Source organism: Aptenodytes patagonicus, chromosome 3, assembly GCF_965638725.1.
Source record: "Aptenodytes patagonicus chromosome 3, bAptPat1.pri.cur, whole genome shotgun sequence".
In the NCBI taxonomy this organism is placed as follows: domain Eukaryota; kingdom Metazoa; phylum Chordata; class Aves; order Sphenisciformes; family Spheniscidae; genus Aptenodytes; species Aptenodytes patagonicus.
The window spans coordinates 17,102,079-17,122,905 of NC_134951.1; the positions used below are offsets into that span (position 1 = coordinate 17,102,079).

Here is a 20,827-nt window from a genome sequence, read left to right on the forward strand (position 1 = left end):
TACTTAGTTTGGAGTGACTGCCATCTGGAGGTTGGGAAACATGGAGCTCTGTATGCCTTCATGCTGAAAAACAAAATCCCCATGCTTTATAAATGAAATGTTCTTACATGAATAGGAGCTTGAGCCTGACAGATACTGGACACCTGCCACTCGGTATAGAGTTTGTGACCCATAGCAAGAGTTGAGGCTGCTCAGTATGTCTCAGAGTAAGGCACGCAAGTGTAATGACTTTTCAGTATTATGCAATCACCAATAAATATGTAGCCTCTGAGTGGTCTGTGTGGTTTTTGGAAGAAGCTCTGGACAACACAGGGACAAGGAAAGGCTTGATCTGCTCTCTCCTTTCCCTCTTTCAGATGTTTGAAAGTAAACCGGTTCCTGGTGCAGTTTTCTGCTCACAGGAGAGAGCAGAAAGCATTTTAGCTGAACAAGAAGATGTCTTTTTTAAAGAGTAGGTTCCCATTTGGTGTGTCTGAACACAGTTGTCCACCACAATTCATGTCTGCACAGAGTGGAATCAGTCTTCGTCACCTGGGCTGGTTGCATGATGTGGTCTTCCTTCTTCCCTAGGTAGCTTAGCTGTCATCTTGAAAGCCTTAATCCTCCAGTTCTTGCTGCATCAAGGAAGCCAGGAGGAGAACTGCTTGGTGCCGTGACTTCAGCAAGTGGGATTTGGCCCTTCTTTCTACAGTGTCTTTTGGGTTTTTTTCCGGAGACCACTTGGAAATTGACAGTGATCACACTGTTCCATACCACCTCTTGTGCTTTTGAACTGCCTTCTGCTGCTGAAGTCTAATCATAAAAACAACTAGCCTTAGTTGCAAAGCATAAGTATACACATCTCCACCTCAGTCTGGTGAGAGATTGCAGCCTTTTGTATCAAGGCAATGCTAATGGCTTCTATGTTGATCCCCACCTAGGACTGAGCATGGTCCTACAGAAGCTACATACAGTTCAAAAGGCAGATACTGTGTATATACTCTCCACACTCTGCTGATTACTGCTTTTTCCCTACAGAACAACAGCTCATAAACAAAGTTTGCATCTATGTAATGAAGATGCACTACTGAACAGGCTTTAGGTATTGTGTCAGTTTAGCTTGATGATAGTTTTCCTGGGCAACCACAGATTTTAGGAACTATGAACCTGTTAAATTCAAGGTTGATGATCCTAAGAGTGTAAGACAGGTTGCTGAGCCAACACACCTTCAGAGCAAAATGTGAAAGCCTGCTTCCTTGTCAATGAGTTTCCATCAGCTAAACCAGAAAAAAAGAATAAGAGAAGGGAATTTGAGAGCAGCAAATCTAAAGAAAGAAAAATGAAAACTAGTGTGAAAAACATTTGGTCTCCTTCCCTTAGCAGGGAGGGGTGAAAAAGCACAGAACATGTCTCACGTGCCTTAAATTTTATTCTTCAGAGCAAGCTTAAACATGCAGATGACAGAGGCTGATGAATCCTTGGCTAACTACATGAAATGCAACAAGCTGCTGTGTTTTATTGCTCTGACTTTCCGAACTGAAAGTATGTTGTTTATGTTGGGGCTTATCTGAGCAGATCTCCATTAATTGTTTATTTTCAGGAGATAAAAATTCAGGAAGAAATTGCCTTTTGGCTGTAATCTTGTTCTTTCTGATGTTAGTGGCAACCTTACTGTAGACTTGCATGCGAAGATGGATGAGATCTGTAGTGCTAACTCTCTGTATATGGCCAAGTCACCCCAAATACAAAGAGGATTGTCTCCTACGACATTGTTGGACAGCATCCATCTTTGCTCTTGGAAGAAAAATCCATGCTAGACAGCAGTATTGGTCTCTCTGAGAAAAAGATTGAGGAATTTCTTACATGCTGTGGAGTCTGTTGGCTAGAACCATTCAACTTGCTTTGTTACCATTATATTTTTACTGAAGCACTAGGAAAGCTGGAGCTCACCCTCAAGTTTCCTTTTTCGTGCTCCACTGCTGAAGAAGTAATCTGTGTTTACCAGAACCCTGCCAAGTTCAGTATTCATTCGACTGCCAATAGTCTGGTTGGTCGAGTTGGGAACTTTGTTTGAGAACACAGGCATATAGTTTGGCAGTGGCTTCTGCTCCTTTTTCTTACCCTGGATAAAACAAAGACCATTAATAAGTTTTCAGAATTATGTCCGTTGCTTGTTACAAAAATACAAGTTACTGAGATTATTTATAATATCAGCATTTTTGCTTTTGAAATTAGACTTTGAATGTACTTTAAAATGTCATACTGAATGTACATGAAAGTGTTGAAGGAATAAAACAATTTTTTTTTCCTGTCATCTTACATGGGAATAGGATAACACAGGAAAATGAATCATTTTCAAATGTGTTGCATAAAATGTCAGCTAGGACAGAAGTTAGCCTGCTCTAGAATGGTCGTGATGTAGGAGGTTTTTTGTTTCGTTTTTAGTAAGTGGCTTGGGTTTCAGCATGATGACATTATCTTACAAATTTTCTCCTAGGAAGTTGGTTCTTCTAGCACTTGTCTTTCTATGGAGTTGTTAATATTGAAAGAGGTCGAACACACGCATGTACAGTATTTCTTTGTGGCGTAGGTAGCAGTTCTCTTTTATTTTTCCTAAAGATTTTGGTCTTGAAGCATTTGCCGATTATGCCTAAGTATGCTTCAATTTGAAATATTAGCTTAGCTCAAATTGATGAAAACTAAAAAGAGCCTGGATTACAGCTGAAAGTCTGTTCGAAACTTACCATTTGGTCATAGTCCTTTAGGAAACTCCAGTTCTGGTACCTTGGAATAGAAGTAAAAAATGCAGCGTCAAATTTTCTGTCTTTAAATAAAATAATGTTGGTCATATTTAAATGCCTGTTTAACTGCTCAATTTGATACTTACAGCCCAGCTCTTACACCTGCAAACTCTTCGTACTGAAACCTGTCTTTTCTGTGGTGAAGCCCAGGGTTTTCTTTATTCCGATATAAAGCCCATACTACATGAGGATTAGAGTTTTTTTGCTAAAGGAAGATGAGGATGAGGATGGCATGTCCACAGTGTATTCTTTGTGCAAATGCAGATAAATTAGCAAAGTCCTGAGTCACTCTAGCAAACTTTTGTCCCGTGCCTTGAGCAAGACACAGCTTCTTATTTTTTAAATGACCGATATTCTGGCAGAAGTCCCTGGTAGGAATTCCCAGAGCCATATTTGCTGCAGGTGAACACCCATGGGAGTATTTTGTGCAGATAGACAGCTGTGCTGAGTCAGAAGACCTGAGTTTTGCTCTTCAGCTCTGTTCTATACCTGGTGTGGGACTACAAGGCAAGTCCTTTGATTTTCTGTCCTTTGCTTTCCCTGGCCTGAAATGGAGAAAACGAAAGTTCACCTGCTATTGTAAAAGTACTGTGAGGTCAATAGAGGAAACAGTTACCTACAGCTGTATTTGCAGCAGGGCTCAAGGGACGCCTGGGTTGACTCTCTGAGCTGTGTCTATGCAGTGCTGCATCTAGGCTTATTGATGTAGTGCTGAAGTTGTACATCCTTCCGAGTTGAGCTCGTCTGTACAGCACAGCCATGTACCATGTGGAGCTAGGAGCATTGGATTTCTGTGCTGCACTCCCCCGTCCAGTGCATATGTACCCTAGGTGCAAGTAAAAGCTAATTTATGATTGTGTTTATCACTATGTGTCTTGGTATACCAGCACAGCACAGAGATCCTAAAATTTTTTATCTTGCTATGCCAGCCACTATTTGAACATACCAGATTTGGGTGTTACTGGACGGTGCTAATTACTGAGAAATGCTTGGGTCTCAGACATTTACCTGTATCCACTTCAAGTCAGACCACCAACATGTAGCAGCCTTTCCCCATCATTGTTTTTGGGATGGGGATGTGGAGCTCAAGGACAGTTCTCTGCAGGCTGTAACATATGTAGTCTGATGAACCCAGCTTTAGGCATCTGTCCTTCACATGTCTGTCCTACCCTTTTGCAAGAGTTTCTGTCTTCGTAGCTAAGACTAGAGAGCAGGACAAGCATCAGCTGTATGATGTGTTACTTTACTTACCCATGTAAGTTTGCACCAATATCCACGACTGTGAACCCCAGGGGGCCTGCACAGACAGAGAGTCCCTCCTGCTGCCTTAGCTAGGGAATGGGCATGGAACATGCTGGGCCCGTTTGGGAAGAGTCTGAGTGCACAACTGGGACAGAGTAACATTGCCACCACAGCCTTGGCTTTGCATGAGTCAGAGTCCTGGTGTCAGCCTTTCTCTCAGGTAAAATGAGCCAGACGAGTGCAAATGCGCCTCTGGGGAAATCAGAGCTGTGATTGTATCTCCTCCAGAAGGCTGAGGAGGACAGGGGTTTTCAGTTGATTTCTTTTCCCATTCTAAAAAATCCTGAGAGTGATGTTCTTTTTCCTCTCTTTCCTTTAGCTTGGATAGTGCACAGTCGAAACTGGATCTGATTTTACTTCTACCAAGGATATTCTTCTAATAGGCATGCTCATGCTGTGTACTGAAGTATGAACGTAAGCACTTACTCAAGATATGTGGCAGAGACAGAGAGGATCTTAATTTTGGGTTCCTTCAGGTCTGTGGTGTATACACAGTCAAAGCTTAGGTTGTATGTGTGCAGTTCAGTCTGCTGAAACACTGTAACAATGGGGCATGTTCAGCGGATTTGCAGATTGGGAATACAAAATCATATTTTGGCAGAACACTCTGTTCAGCTTCCATTTCAGCCATTTCCAAGAATATGAGAAGAGGTGATAATATCAGTGTGTCTGCAATAAATTATAAAGGTTGGCACATTTATATCTTCATTGTGGAAATCTCTATAAAGCTAAGAGATACTTAGCATGCAATTCTTTGCATCTCTTTTGTTAAAGCTTAAGCCCAGCATGCCAGGAGATATTAGCATAGATTTTGTCCAGTGAAAGAAAACAGAGATAATACAATCTTAGAAAGAAAGGTGTTAGGGTCTGATCCAAAGTCCCTGCAGAAGAAAATTTCCTTTGATAGTGTAGGCTTTGGATCAAGCCCTAAGACTGTCAGGGAGCATCAGTACCATTGTCAAGATGAGTAGAAGAGGCACAAACTGGAACAAGTGACTTACCAGATTTTTCTTCCTCTCTGTTCAGCCTCTACAGACTCTCTCCAGATCTTATCCTGTTGAACCTGGTCCTGCTGCAGTGCTGCCTGCTCATCTGCCCAGGCCCGAGTAGCCGGCTGTGCAGCAACAGGTCTTCTGGGTTGGCTGCTGCCAAGAGACGCAGATGGAGCTGAGGCTGGTTGTCCCAGAGGTGTGGTTGCTGGTTGCCAAGACCTAACCAAGTTATTTCTCCTGAATCCAGAACCCTTTCCCAACTTGTCCATTTCGAGACTCACTGTATCCCCAGTATTGTTAGGTATATTGTGACAGTTAGGAAAGTTAAACCGGCTATTGTTTGCACTTTCAAAGCTCCTTCTCTCCTAACGTTTTCTTTTAGCTGCTGATTTGGAGAGCTTTCAGAAAATGAACGTACGCGGCAGCACTGACAGGCAGTGCTCGGCAGTGTTTTACTTGCCTCTTATTTAATGCTCATTTCTTACTGCTTTATGTTGCTTCATTGCTTGAATGCTGAAGGAGTTTTCATGGTAACAGCAATTTTGTATGAAATGACTGTTACTGAAAGCCATCAGTTCTCCAGCTGTAACCAGCAAACTCAGCTTATGAGGTGATTACTGCTGCTTGCAGCTGAGACCACCCTCTATTAAAAATCCTCAGAACAATAAAGTCTGTTTTAGCAGCAAAGGGTGCTGTGGAGATTGCTGCTGAGTACGTCAGGAGGACTTTTGTTGTGGTTATGTAGCAGAAGCAAAATCTCCTGAAAGCTGCTGGTTTCCCTGGTGTGTTTACTGTATCTATTGGAAACAAGTCTGACTTGTGAATATGCACCAGAAAGGGAGCAGAGACCCAGTGGGACAGCTGCTGGGGCCTTGAACTCTATTTGGGGCAGAGCTTGTTTGTTTAAAATAAGGTATTTCAATGAATCTGTGCTTTGAAAGCTCCTTACTTTCATATTTTAAAAAAAAGAGCAGCCAGAGATCATCAAAAGTCCTTTTTAAGTACTTAGAGATTTCTGCAGAAGGTATTAAGCAACTATGAGAAGTAGTTTTTAAGTAATTTTAAAGGGTTATTAGTATACAGAGTGAGAATTTTCCAAACAGTGTCCAAAATGTCAGTGTTTGTCTTTACAGTCAGCCTGTTGGGCTTTTGTGGTATGAAGTCACTTCCTCAAGTATTTGTGAACTTGCAGGAAAATGGACTATTTTAAATATAAATTTCCTCTGAAATTCTTGACTGACTTGTTTTTGAGTAGTGTGGATTAGCTCCAGATGAATTCTAGCCTCTTGCTTCATCTTCCTGGTAAATGCTAATGAACTTTGAATCTACTTTTTTAGGGTTTTTTTGGCAAACTTATTTGCTTGCAGTATCGGGAAATACATGCTGAATTTAGCAAATAATTTCTTTTAAAATAGTTACAACTATACAACAATCCAAACACTTCACGTAGATGCATTTGAGCAAGAAATTCTTCTGTATTTGGAAAAATTATTCTGACTTTGAAGATTATTAATAACATAACTTAAGAAGAGGTAAACTCCACCTCAAACCACAATGTTTGCTTTGGGTTTGAATGAAATTTTAGTAGGCTTTTTGTTTGTTTACTTATTTTTCTGAGATAGTTGAAACCTAAACAGTGTTTTTCATCTCTTTCAGCCAAAAAGCAAAAAAAGTCATGTATCCACACAACATCACCATGAACTGAAGAAATGAACTGTTTGCCAACCTGGCCTGATAGTTGTCTCTGTTCCTCTTGTGGAATCTGCTTATCCTGCTGCATTTGTTCCAGGGTCCTCTCCAAGTTGGAGTGTGTGCAACTGGTTGGAGAATGGGGTTTTAGCAGCATCTAACTGCTCTAAAAGGAGGCTGAGGCATGTTTGGAAGACCCAATGCATTAATCAGTGTGCATGGGATTTTAGCTCCTGATCAGGTCAGGAAAGGACCCTGATTGGGAAGTCTGTTCCTGTGCATGGAATGCTTTTTAATTCTCGTTTACAAAGTTCTTGTGTTATTTTAATTCTAATCCTTCCTTCAAGTCAGTTTCTGCAAATTAAACATAATAATAAACTAAAAATGGCTATTGAGCTGAGTACATAGCTTCCAAATGACTACTTGTAGCCACTGAATAAACTGGATGGAAAGATTACAAGCAGGTTTTTAAAGTCTATGCCATTGAGTGGTGTCTGCAAAGATGCAGGAGTTGTAACTACCCTGGTTTTTAATGCAGGTGTAGGGCTACAAAGTGCCTCTCAGAATAACTTACTGAAAGTGAACTCATAGGTTAAAGCCAGATCTGTTGGTCTGAGACCCCACAACCTTAGAAAAAAAGGAAGTCTTAACTGTTTAGGACTTCTTTAGGCTTTAAACAAAAGTAAGCTATGAGTCTACATGCAGGTATTGGACACTACATAATGTTCAAGCCATTTCTCTGGAAATAATAGATGGGAATGGGATCATGGCTGTTTAAATAAGTTGGGTTTTTAAAAATATTATAATAACATGACTTCAAAATGTAGCTGCTGTTCCAAAACCAGATCAGTAAGAGCTGATATTTTGAAAATTATTCCGTTTTCTGTTGGGACCAGAAGTCATTAAGGGGGTGGTTATACACCATTGAAGTACATCAGGGTGAGTGCAAGGACGACATTTCTGGGTGTTACTCTAGATTCCTTGCTGGATATACTAGTAGCTCATTTAGGCCTTTTACTAGATTAACAGCTCAGCAGAACTGCTGCAGATACTGAACTGTTTCCCCTCATATTACCATCTGCCAGTTTAGCATTTTATTTGTTCATTATAACAACTCGGGGCATTTAAGCAGGGAGCTCATTTGAATTGGTATGACTGATTTACTGTGTACTTCCTTTTCATCCTGTAGTAGAATAGGTTGATGTTTATTGTGGCTTCATGCGATATGTATCTATGTAAATTGATTATAGCATCTTTATTTTTTCTGGTTGGGGACACAAAACTTGAGAAAAGTTACGAGTGTCACTGTAGGAGATGGTACCTTTGCTTAGGAGTTCGTTTTGGGATTAGTTTATCTGACAAGCAGTGTTGGTGCCCATCATTCTGAGGAAGAACTTGTCTGAGGTTAGTCTTTTGTTGTTGCCAGACAACTGATGATATGCACTACAAATTTGTCTGTGAAAAATATGTGAGTTATTTCCCCCGTCAAAGGAAAAGATGTCTGGAGAGGCTTTTTATGGAGGAAAAAGTTCAGGTGTTTAGACAAAACATTTTTATTTGACCACAAGAGGGTATTGCAGTATCAGTTATGCAAGACTTGAGCTAATGTTTGCCTTTATATGCACTGCCTTATTTTTAAAATACACATTTCTCGAAATTGATCATTTACATTAGGCTGTAGTTAAGAAAATTAGGTTTTGTATGCCAGTATTTGATGTCCTTGTCCAGAGGCAATTTCTGAGCTGTTTTTTCTAAAATTTGTTTTGTTTTTTATAGTAACAAGTTTCTTGAAGCTCAAGAAGTTCTCATAGATTTCACTGGAAGACAGGGACTTCAGAGGCTTATTCCAAAACACTGAAAAACTTAATGGAAATTGCTTGGTTAAATGCAAGAATACTTCAGTTACAGAAGGGAAATAATAACAGCAGATGAATGTGTTGCTGCTTTGGTTGGAAGTGCATGTTGGTCCAGGATGGGTGCTGTCAAAGTCAGTGAGACTCTGATCTGATTTTCCCATGTCATCCTACTTGCAGGAATAAGGTCTGAAATCTTTTTTAGCTTATTCGTGTTTCCCAGATTTCTCCTTTACATCCAAGTCTTCTACAGTATACATCCAATGTTGGTTTACACTTTTTTCCTAAGTCAGTACTGTGTTGGGATACTTTCCTACAAAAGTTACGTCTTCTAAACTTTAAGGACAGTGTTGCCAAAGTGTTCATGCCATGTTTTGTACAGTTCAGACTATGGAAGAGGGAGCTAGAAGGATTTCTGGATTCTCCCACTCTAGATCTGCTGCTGAATTTAGGAGAAGATACATGGTATGCCTGCCTGCCTCTCAACAAGCCCACCTGTAAAAGAAGAAAGATCACAGCCATATCACATTATCTGTGAAGAACAAATTTCTGAGGGGTGTGATAGTGATTTGATGGACAGCAAAGCGATCTTCATATAAGAAAGTTTGTGAGATATTGCAGCGATTTAAGAAACACACACGTTTAAAAACACACATGCAGTGTATATGTCACTTGTGAGTAAGAGGCAGGAGCAAGATCATCAGCTGGAGGAGAGGGCAGGTCTCCGGAGACCAGCTTTTCAGAGCAGATCACCATTCGGAAGATCTCTGCCTTTTCACAGATGGGATGGAGACCCCCATGTAAATCTTTCAATACGAGCAGTGTTGCCTGCCTCAAATAGTGACATTTTCATTGTCATCATCATCTTCCTCAAATGAATAAAGATCAGTCAAGTCAGTCAAGATTGCAGGCTGGAAGATAGGTCATGGCGATGGTTAGTAGAGTGGGGTGTTAGATGATTGGTCAGAGGACGCTGAGCACTCAGCAGAGAAGTGATGGATGGCAGAGCATTACTGTGGTGCTTTCTCACTGGCCCTGGGTGTTAACCAGCCAGGGCCCTAGAAAGCCTGGAGGTGACAGATCCTGCTGACAAGCTGTGTCTGGCAGGAGGAGAATGCCTTGGGTCGCTGTATGCAGCCAAAATGAAAACAAATCCTGCAAACTGCCATTTTGGAGTACAACTCCTTTTAAACGATTACGTAGCTGCTTGATTAAAGGCCTCGTGTTAAGTTTTGCTGTAGCTTTCATAAAAAAATATAAACTTCTTTCTTGTCTTAATGGAGTTCTGCTGAAAGAGCCTGGCAAGTTGAACGTCTGTTGCGTCGGCAGCGTACAGATACCACCGAGGGAATCTGTGCTTCCAGTGACACAGAGTCTGACACTTCAAAATAAAATCAAAGCTGTAATGCAGACTGTAAGAAATCTGTTGTGAATTTTTTTTTGTCCCCTTCTTTTAATATAATTTCTAGTGTTACAAAATATGTTAGCTACTGATATGCAGTTTGCTTTATTTGAAACAAAAATTATTTACTTGAAAAAATATTATTTACTTGAAAAAAATACTAAACAGCAGCTATTCCATAGAATATGCAGGCCTATATCCATTGAATATGTTAAGAGCCTTCTGCTTAAACCTGCCACCTGAGCAAGGTGATGGGATTTCAGGGAGGGAGCGCTGCAGGGCTGGTGTGTGAGTAGGGATGTTTGGAACTATCTGGTTTGAGGAGAAAGAACTAATAAGAAGTGTTCCTCACTGGCTGAGGAATGTTTTCAGTTGGTATTTCACATAATTTCAGTCTTGGAGGCTAGATCCTGTCAAGAAGTGCAATACTGCATGAACAACCAAAGTTGTCTTTGTTAGAGTTGTTCAAGTCACATCTTCACCACGGCAGGGAGCTCTGTTAACTGCATAGTGAAGCTTGGCTTCATTCTGTTCATCCTCACTGTTTTGCACAGTTTATTAACAGGTCTAAGAGAATGTCAGTGTATAAAGTGATCAAGTACTTCCGAAAAGGCTGTGCTTCATACTGCTTAAGTACCTAAAGCAGCAGTTTGACCTCTGAAGTCTGGCGTAGCCCTGCTTTTCTGTGCTCCTGTGGTATGCATCTGTTAACAGGATCAGCTTACAGGTCAGTTTGTAACAGCTGAGGAGAAGCTGCTTCACAAATACTGCAGAGATTCAGTTTTTTCTCTCTGCTACCTGGGGCACTGTAGTACTTAGAGAAGTATTTTATCCTGTGAATTACAATAGTCCAGGTGTGTATCACTATGTATTTCAATGCTCAAGATGCTGTTCAGTCTTTTTTTTTAATTCTCTGTTTCCTAGCTATCTCCTCCAGCAGCTAAGAGTCTGTTTGTTGATCTGCACTTTAATATGCTAAATGTTTCATCTGCCATGTGCTCACCTGTCGTGGTTTAACCTCAGCTGGCAACTGAGCACCACACAGCCACTCGCTCACTCTCCCCCCGCATGGTGGGATGGGGGAGAGAATTGGAAGAGTAAAAGTGAGAAAACTTGTGGATTGAGATAAGAGCAGTTTAATAATTGAAATAAAATAGTAGTAGTAGTAGTAGTAGTAATAATAATAATAATAGTAATAAAAGAATATACAAAGCAAGTGATGCACAATGCAATTGCTCACCACCCGCTGACCGATGCCCAGCCAGTCCCCGAGCAGCGGCCCCCCCGGCCAGCTTTCCCCAGTTCATGTACTGAGCATGACGTCACATGGTATGGAATGTCCCTTTGGCCAGTTTGGGTCAGCTGTCCTGGCTGTGCCCCCTCCCAGCTTCTTGTGCACCTCCAGCCTTCTTAGTCGGTAGAGCATGGGAAGCTGAAAAGTCCTTGACTAGGGTAAGCACTGCTAAGCAACAACTAAACCATCGGTGTGTTATCACATTATTCTCATCCTAAATCCAAAACACAGCACTGTACCAGCTACTAGGAAGGAAATTAACTCTAACCCAGCTGAAACCAGGACATCGCCATATTCAGAAAGGACATAACTTTCTGTTTTGATGTGAGATACCAAAAATTCTCTGCTGCAAGTTAGGCAAAGTTTTCAAATCAGGGTACCTAAAATTTGTTTTAAATTGTGTCTCTGGCTATTAAATGAAAGGGACCTTTTTTTCCAAACGTTCTTAACCTTTGCAAGTTTTGTTGGCTGAGAATTGAGCTATTTCCTTTTAGTTGTTTTCAAGATAAGTGTGAGAGTCTAAATTTGGGAAGCCTTGTCTGAACATGTCAATCACAAGTTTTATCTGTTTTTCAGCAAAGCTTTTAGCATCTTCATTGCAGCTTTCTATTAGTGTAGGTTTCCTTCTTAAATGTAGAAGCTAGTGTTAAATCACATTTCAGGCTGATGTTTGGCCAACTCTGACTGTTGGGGATTAGTAGGAAGTTCTTCCTGAAGGCAGGATGTTCCCATAACTGGATGTAGGGGGGTTTGTGTATAGCCTTTTCGTTGATATGCTAGAATCTGGTGGCAAGTTTCCTGAGATCATAGGAGAATTCAAGTCTGAAGGGACCTCAGGAGGTCTCTAGCCTAACCTGCTCCTCAGAGCAGGGTCCGCTATGACATCAAACCAGCTGCTCAGGGCTTTATGCTGTTGGTCTTGAAAGCCTCCAAGGATGGAGACTGCACAACGTTTTTGGGTAACGCGTTTCACTGCTTGGCTGTCCTCATGAAGAAGTTTTGCCTTATATACAGTCAGAACCTCTCTTGTTTCAACTTGTGCCGATTTTATTTCGTCCTCCCACCGGGCACCGCTGTAAGCAGCCTGGCTGTGTCTTTCCAATAATCTCTGCAGGTACTGGGAGACTGCTCTTGCGTGTCCCCACAGCCTTCTCTGCTCCAGGCTGAGCAGGATTTGATCACCGGTCGCATTGCGTGTGTTACACAGGTTTGTCAGACGTTTACCTAACTCGTTCCATTCTCAATCCCTGCCTGATTTGACCACATACACTCATGCCCAATGAGACAGATGCTCCATGAGACCTAGAAGGGAAAGGAACAGAGTGTACCAGGAAAGCACAGGCTGTTTTGCCGTTCTTTTCTTGGATCACCTGAACTGTTCCGTAGTTCAGTTCAGCCTTATTCCTTCTACGGTTGTAGAGAGCTTCTTTGTTTTGCTATGGAGCTGGAAACTTTTGCTCCCTGAAGAAATGGACAGCCAAAACAATGTGAAATCTTCCTGGATGTGTTTGGAGCTTTGTATTTTTAGCTCAATTGTGCAACAGTTCACATGTGAATACTCAAACAGTAAGGCAAAAACGAAAGGAAAACAGCTGCGGCCCAAGACCTTATGGCCAGAGCAGCCAAACAGATTTTGAACAGCTTTCAGACCAGACCTTCATTGTACCAGATGCTTCATTAAAGATCCTGTTACGGTTTAATGAAGAGAATAAGAGCCTGACTCTTAGGATGGGCTATATTCCAGTTTTCAAGACAGGTCTCAGTTTTTAGGAAACCTTTTCCTTAGGTTACTGCTTAAGTTTAGAAAGCTTCCAAAGCAGCGCAATGCAATTGCACAGCTATGCAATTAAAAATACAGTTGCAGAATTAGGATAAAAACCTACTTTCTTACAACTGACCACTTAATGAGGAAAGGGCAAGACCTTATCCTACTTTTTGTGTGAATTATCCACATAGTCTATACACATGCAGTATGAGGATTATATTCTCTCTTTAAAAATCCAGCTTTGATCACAGCGCTGCCATAAGTGCACCTACCAGCCTCGTCTACGTAGATATCATAAAAAACTTTTCAGCAAAACTGAGATTGTGGAAAATTGTTGACCTGTTCAACCTGAAATATTTAATCTTGAAATATAATGAGATCAGTGAATCTTTGATGAATGAGAAGCAGGGTTTCCAAAATGCTTCCAGGATCTGGAGTCCCAGGACAGAGAGCAGAGTAAAGCCAGCAGCCTGACAGCATGGAGAACCCCATGTCAGGTGAGGTCTCCTACAGCTTCCAGCATTCCTGCTGCTGAACAGCAGGAATCTCAAAGCTCTGTGATATTGGGCTACCCACATCTTTGGTTTCTGGGCAGACTACTCAAGGCTTCCGTATGCTTTTAAAAGAGTGGAAAAGATAGCAACCAAAATAGGGATATTCAGATGTGCTTTTTCGTTCTTGATGATCTGCAGCATTCCAGGTCATTGGTAGTTTAAACCATGTAAAGAGCATTCTGCAAATCTTGGTTCTTGTCTGCTGTGCATGCTAAGGATCCTTTAAATGTATTCTTAATTATTTAAGATTGACTAACCTGTGCAAAATTAGTTGGGTCAGTTGAGTTAGTCACACACAGAGGCTTCTACTGCCATTTAGAAAGTCCTAGGATACTTGAGAAATCCATGCAGGGCCAGCAGGTCCATAGCAAGCCTGCAAGGGACCTGTGTCTTTCTACAACAGCAGGAGGGAAAGGCAGGAACATCTGGCTGTCAGATTGCACTGGATGACTATGAGCGCATCAATATGCACATCTGAGGACCAGTTAAGAGTGTTTTTCAAGCAAGTCATCTCCACTCACTGTATTTTGGGCTGTGCCACGGGGTGGTCTTGGAACATGCAGGCTATGGGGACTCCTGGGTTGCTGCTGGGGAAGGCGAGCTGCACCCGCTCTCCAGCTGCTCATGGGCATTAACGCTGCAGACCAGGAAAGAGCAGGCAGCCCCTGGCCCACAGGGTGGATTAAACGTCCTTGTGACTCCGTAACAACAGTTGGCTGCACTCCACAGATCCACACTACCTGCTATTTTAGATACGTTCCCTAGACCTTCATTACCTGTAAGGACGGTGGAGATACCCTTACGGAGTCCTACATGCGGATGTCGAAAATGAGATTTCTTAATGTGAAAGAAAGGTATAACCACACCTACACTAGGAAAATAGTGCTGGGGCCTGCTCTCTGGGTGGGACTCGGAAGCATTCCCCACCTTAGCGGAAGAAGTTTATTATTAAGTGATTGCATTGAATTGCAATCACAAATTTTCTGTTACTGATTTGCTGTTTAAAAAGGGACTTAGCCAGGAGTAAAGGGAGAATTTGGGTGGGACTTCATAGAAGAAATAATTTCAATTTCCAGTCTTGTGTTGGAGGAAAGTATGTGTTTTTTCTCCTCTATTTGATACAGTTTATATTCCTAATTCTAGCCATTCTTCTTTTGTAAGAGTTTTGTTTATATACTTGAACCTGACAACTGGAGGATTAAGGATGTGTTTGGACTGCCTTTTTTGCAAGTCTGATTATGAAAACCACCTATGCCATTAGCATAAAATAAAAAGCAGAAAGTTTCTTACACTTGCAGTTCCAGTAGGACAGCAGTTCACAGGAGCTGGAAGTTTTGCTGGTGAATGAGAATATCCATTTTAGAAATAGCCTGCACTACCTCCGTAGTTAAAATGATACCATGCTCTTGCAAATGGCTAATTGAGGGACTTAGCAACAAGCATCTCTCTGCTGTTATCTCTGCTCTTTGCTCTTTGCCTGTTCCCATTCCTCCAGGGTCTCATTAACTTGCTGTAATATGAGTATCCACCTAGGCTGCATACCTTAACTTGCACAAACCTACAATTTTGCAAGAGGACTAGAAAACAGCAACAATCAGGGCAGACTTTTCAAACTGCTGCTTCTTTTTAAAGCTTTTATCACAAAATAGAGATTGAAATACCATTTTTAACCTTAAAAAAAAAAAGGTTTTCTTGCTTTTCCACATACCTTTGTTTATGGTGAGCATTCAAATTCGTTTCCTTAGAATAAGGACTTCTCAGCGCCATGGTGTGTGACGGCTGCTTTACTTTATACTTTCTGTTTTATGGACTTCACTATTGGTACTGTTGTTAGCTGGGAGAAGTAAATAGACTTTGAGCAAAAGATCACACCATAGCAACCCTCAGCTTCTGTTTACAGTTCAAATAAATGTCTGTGCCGTGGAAAGGTATGTCCTGAGGAATTTTCTAAACCAGTACGCTAATTGGTTTAATAACAAAAGGATTAATGCAGATAAGTTGAAGACAAATTTATGCTTGATATTTAAATGGTGAATCAGTAAATAATACATCACGGCCACTCAGTAGGGAGAGGGTATTTTTTGACTTATTTATCGTACTAGAAAGTGCATGACAGTTCTGAGGGAGAGATTCATGTAAGCACTCGGCAGAATATGAGTTCTCCCATTAAAATCAATATTAAAGCTTCCTTTGTTTAATGGGAGCAACTCTGTGTGTGTTTTGAAAACCCAAACCTATCGGTTTATAATTTCCTCACCTTTTGCTTAAAGAACTAGCTTTTACTCAAGCAAAACTTCTATTGACTGAGCTGGACATTTTGCTCAAGAAAAGATCGTGGAATAAGTTATGTGCCTCTGAAAATCGTAGCTGCAGGAGGATTTTAGGCCTTTAAAGGATATGCCAGGAAAGGACATTTTTTCATTTGTGCAACGGATACTAAGACACTGTTGCTAGCAGTGCTTTGGTTTTGTTGTTTGTTTGGTTGTTTTTTTTTTAAACACGCAAATTAGCAAGATTTTATTCGAAAGTGTAAGCATTCCTTAGAGATGTCACCCATACATGTTGGTCCTTCAGCTGGCTTGCCTTTATACTTGGCCAGTGATGCAGAAAGCATGGTCAGGGGAAGGCCAGTATGGGATGCAGTCACCATTTTGGATGATACTGTATCTGGTGAGACCCTTGCGGGTTTTGATTAGGAGGTAGGGGCAGGGTTAGGTACGTGATGATGTGTTTCTGATTTGGTTCCTGCTCATGTCTGTGGGTACTGTGGGATGTCTGTGTTTTAATTTAAATACAAATGTGGTATCTGGCCAGCTGATAGCATAGCTTCTGATGATATCACTGCACAAATGACGCATGCGTAATCCCAACCAAAACTGGGCCAACCAACAGGTCCAGTGGTTGTGAGCTGGGTTCACTGTTCAAAAAATGAGTGTTGCAATGCTGCGTTGCAATGCTGTTCGGTGTTCTTAAGCAACATGCTAAACGTAAGAACGTGCCATTGCATGGTTGGACTTAAAAATATGAGCCAAGTAGTAAATCTGACATCTATGATCCTCAAATGAACCAGATGAAATGTACCTTGTAGAATATTATTTTAGCTCTTCTGTACTGAGGTGAAGAACTGAGTGTCAGGTGCAACCCTTGAATTCATTCTGGACAGCCTATAGAGTAGAGGGACTATGTATATAGGAACCAGGGGCCACCACATACAGGATACCCTATATCTGTGCACCCTAATGAGCTCAGCAGAGTGGGGTCACATTTTAGGCTGCGGGTGGTGGGCACAGTGTATCTCTGTAAGGACTGGGGGTATTGGCAGGCTGGTACTGGAGAGGTGGGAAGCCTACGGGGCAGAGTATGGGGCAGTCCCGGGGCGGGCTAGAGAGCCTGGGGGGAGCCATGGGATGTGCTATGAGGTTGGTGGTGGGAGGCAGGTGTGGAGGTGTTGGGGCAGTATTGCAGCAGGGGTGGTACTGATGAATATTTTGGGGGAATGTGGTGTTTGGCACCCATGGGGAGCCGTGCCTGCAGGTATGAGCACAGAGAACAGCCCCCATCAGCACAGGGAGCCAAGGAACAGAGGTGGGTTTAATATGGAGTGGCTGGGAAATTGGGAAATCCTCAGGGTACCTCCTCCCTGATAGAAATGATCAGAAAAAAATAATAGCTACAGAACATCAGTGGAAAATGAGTCTTGAAATCCAGAGGTAGCTGATCCCCACAGAGCCTCCAGTGTGATGCCTGCTCAGAGCCCACCTGCAACATGCACAGATGCAGGTTTGTGCTTCTTCTCTCCCAGCTTTCTTACATCACATAAAGATTACCTAGGTGAGGGAAAAGTCAAGCTTTTTGTATAGCACTTGCTGCTATAGAAACCACTAGCTCCGTAACGACGTGCCCTGCTATGGAGGCACAGCCGGCAGCAGCTCCAGCCTAGTGCATGCTGTAACCTGTGCTGTCAGTCTTCGGTATTTTTGACCAAAGCTCAGCTGCCTTCTGAACCGCTGTGTGCCTTTCACTTTTGCAACATGCAGCTTTTTAACATTGGAAATAAAGACACCAAACCTCAGGAGCAGTTTATGCTAAAAAAGAAATCCATATCTTTGTAGTATAAAGGTTTATCTGCTATTTTAAATCTGTTGCAATGTGCGGATGACATTAAGCCTCTGCTCGTTTGAATTATGGCTGTAACATTCCCCAGAAAGTCACTATCGGCCATCTCTGTCTCTCTCCAACAGGAAGGAAAAGGCAACATTAAAGGAGGTGATATATGGAAGGCATTGTGTCTGCTAAGCCATTCATGACAGTGTTGAGATAAAAAGTCTGTAAAATGACTGCAACCCTGATGCATATTTTTGAAGTCAGAGGAGGATGGAGCTGTCAGCTATGAGGACTGTTGAGGACTGTTATGGTTTAACCCGGCAGGCAGCTAAACACCACACAGCCGTTCACTCACTCCCCCCCCCCCCCCCCCCCCGCACAGTGGGATGGGGGAGATAATCAGGAAAAAAAGTAAAATTCGTGGGTTGAGGTAAAGACAGTTTAATAGGACAGAAAAGGAAAGGAAAATAATAATAATAATAATAATAATAATAATAATAATAATAATAATAATATGATACAAGAATATACAAAGCAAGTGATGCACAATGCAATTGCTCACCACCTGCCGACCGATGCCCAGCCAGTCCCCAAGCAGTGGTCACCCCCCCCGGCCAACTCCCCCCAGTTTATGTACTGAGCATGACATCACATGGTACGGAATGTCCCTTTGGCTAGTTGGGGTCAGCTGTCCTGGCTGTGCCCCCTCTCAGCTTCTTGTGCACCCCCAGCCTTCTCAGTCGGTAGAGCATGGGAAGCTGAAAAGTCCTTGACTTAGTATAAACACTGCTTAGCAACAACTAGAACATCGGTGTGTTATCACATTATTCTCATCCTAAATCCAAAACACAGCACTGTACCAGCTACGAGGAAGAAAATTAACTCTATCCCAGCTGAAACCAGGACAGGGGAGAAAAGCAATCTAGTATCGATCCTCAGTCAATAGAACAATCCTGCTAATGCTTGCAATTCTAATTTCTGTCACTAGAAAACAGAACAAGAGGGAAAACATATGTAGAACATCCCAAAGACATCTGAAGTGCTCTCTGCTAAAAGTAAAATGGAAATTGAATTCATGAAGTGTATTAAAGCAATAGATGTGCTTGCTTCTTTAGAGATTACAAGATCTCTAGATGAAGAAAAAGGGAGCTGCTTTATTAAAAGCTAAATTCTGGATGTTACAGCTGAGGCAGTATCTCAAAAGCATTTACCTGAGAGACAGATCTGCAAATGAATACTCTGATGAGAACAAAAAAACAATGTGGAAGATACAGTACAAAATAAAGCTCTCTTTTCAATGACCAGGGTTAGCTTGCCTTGAGCACAGTGATCACTGAAAATACATGTCCAGGAAATGTGACCAGGAGCTTTCTGCAAAAGAGAAGAAGCTGAGGATAGGCAACAAGGACAGGGATTAAGAATGGCTGGTTGCTTCCTTCACCAGTACTGCCTCCTATTCATGCTTTAGCCTCCCATCCTGCAGAGGGGGCAAAGCGAGGTAGAGGCCAACCCTTTTTTTTCCCTTTCAAGGGATTTTTCCAATGGCTGCACTATGTTTAACTCATGCAAAACAGCATCCCAGAGTATAGGCAGTGAAGCTGTAGGCAGGCGGTGTCGGCAAGGTACTTTACGGACAGGCAGAGTGGGTCCCACCTGTGTTTGGCTTAGCAAAACCTCCTCCTGTGATCTGGCCGGGCGCGTTAACCCAGCCATGGCCTGGTGGCTGCTGCCTGTGGACTTCTCGCAGGAGACAGCCCTGCCCTCACCTTGTGCCAGGACCCTCCCCAGAAACGCACAGAGAAGCTTGTTGCAGAGCACCAGGATTCGTTTGGCTCCCAGTGTTAAGTAATTAATTGAACACCTTTTGGCACTGGAGGAAAAAAGCCCTAAAGGTTTTTACAGGTATTTTGCAGTACCCAAAGCTGTTAATTGCTCCTCTTCACATCATTTCCCATTCCACAGAGACATACGTACCTCCAGAGTATCTTTACCTTCTATAGACGTAATCATCCACTTACAGCAAGTTTATCTTCATTTTGCTGTTTTCTACTTCTTTCTTCAGATGTCCTAAACTAATATCCAGAGGTAGGTGGCTAAAGTTCAGCTCTTGATGCTGTGCCATTGGCCTCAGCAAGAGTTTGCATTTGCCTTCCATAGCCCCGAGCAATGGCAGTTTCATTAGGTTTGACGTGTTCTTTGGCTCACAGAGAGCCCTGCAAAAAGTTTAATAAATTAGGCTGCTTATTTTGACAGTGACTTGTTTGCAGGTTTAGGAGCTGAACTTATTTTGGGTTCCAAAACAGTGATCTCGGAGGAACCCTCGTGTCCCACTAGCAAAGTACTGAGTGGGGCAGAGGCAAGGCAAGGACTGTGTATGGGGGCTGGGGAGCTACAGCAGAGGGGAAGGGCAAGAGCTTCAAGTCCTGGCCTCTACTTCTGCAAGTTAGAAGCTAATTCTGCAAGCTTTTACATTGCTTTATCCAGCTCCTCTCATTTCAAACACTAGGACAGACTATGCTGTATGCCCAGCAGCCTTCCCTTTGCTTAATAAATGTCGCAGGAGTAGAAATGTCACAGCAAAGTGTTGATGCTTCTCCAGGTACCCCTGAGTACTTTCTGCAAGCCCAGGGTGTCCTTGAATTATGAGACCAGTACAACTCAAAACACAGACAGGCAGACACACGGGGTTGACAAACTGCCGTACACAAGCTATTGGAAAGTGCACGCTGAAAGAGAGATGCTAGCCCACCACCTCTTCTTTGAAATCAGTAGCCTATGTCAGGTGTTTTCTGAAGTAAAGATGCTCTAGAAGTATTGAAGTTCATCCTCTAGGAGGATGAGGATTCTGACAAACTGCAAAACCAAATCTCTCTAGAAAGACTGCATGATTTACACACCCACTTCTTCTTAGTTTTGAATAATCTAGGATTTTTGCTGCCAGACAAACTAAATTAGTCCTGTCATAAGCTCTCAAAGCCAGGCAATAGCAAAACCAATTCAAGGGGTTTTGTTTTCTTCTTTAATTTTTCAGGGCTTTGCAAGCTGTGGAAATGATGAAACACCTAAAACAGTGCGAGAGAAAAGATTGTATA

General features: G+C 42.2%; 1 protein-coding gene and 1 long non-coding RNA gene across 2 annotated transcripts in view; one reads left to right on the plus strand and one right to left on the minus strand.

The window, feature by feature from the left end:
• LOC143157779 (uncharacterized) overlaps window positions 1–7,992 on the plus strand; it is an 18,118-nt gene extending 10,126 nt beyond the window's left edge. Inside the window, exons 2-4 of the long non-coding RNA XR_012994845.1 lie at window positions 4,402–4,496; window positions 5,109–5,270; window positions 6,731–7,992. This is a non-coding gene — a long non-coding RNA (uncharacterized LOC143157779). The remainder of the gene's footprint in view (window positions 1–4,401; window positions 4,497–5,108; window positions 5,271–6,730) is intronic.
• On the minus strand, window positions 1,744–5,354 carry CIMIP5 (ciliary microtubule inner protein 5). Its single transcript, XM_076332777.1, has 3 exons — window positions 5,084–5,354; window positions 2,724–2,763; window positions 1,744–2,101 (listed from the first exon to the last, which is right to left on the minus strand). The coding sequence occupies exons 1-3, from the start codon at window positions 5,341–5,343 to the stop codon at window positions 1,910–1,912; spliced, it is 492 nt and encodes a 163-aa protein (XP_076188892.1). The 5' UTR covers window positions 5,344–5,354; the 3' UTR covers window positions 1,744–1,909.
• Window positions 7,993–20,827: the final 12,835 nt, after the last annotated feature.

Bases quoted from the DNA above. Each gene is read 5' to 3' on its own strand.
- CIMIP5 (XM_076332777.1), bottom strand. From the start codon at position 5,343: ATGGACAAGTTGGGAAAGGGTTCTGGATTCAGGAGAAATAACTTGGTT. The intron at 2,764-5,083 runs GTAAGTCACTTG...TTCTATTCCAAG, and splicing joins CAGAGAGGAAGAAAAATCTG to GTACCAGAACTGGAGTTTCC. The intron at 2,102-2,723 runs GTAAGTTTCGAA...TGTTTTATCCAG, and splicing joins TAAAGGACTATGACCAAATG to GGTAAGAAAAAGGAGCAGAA.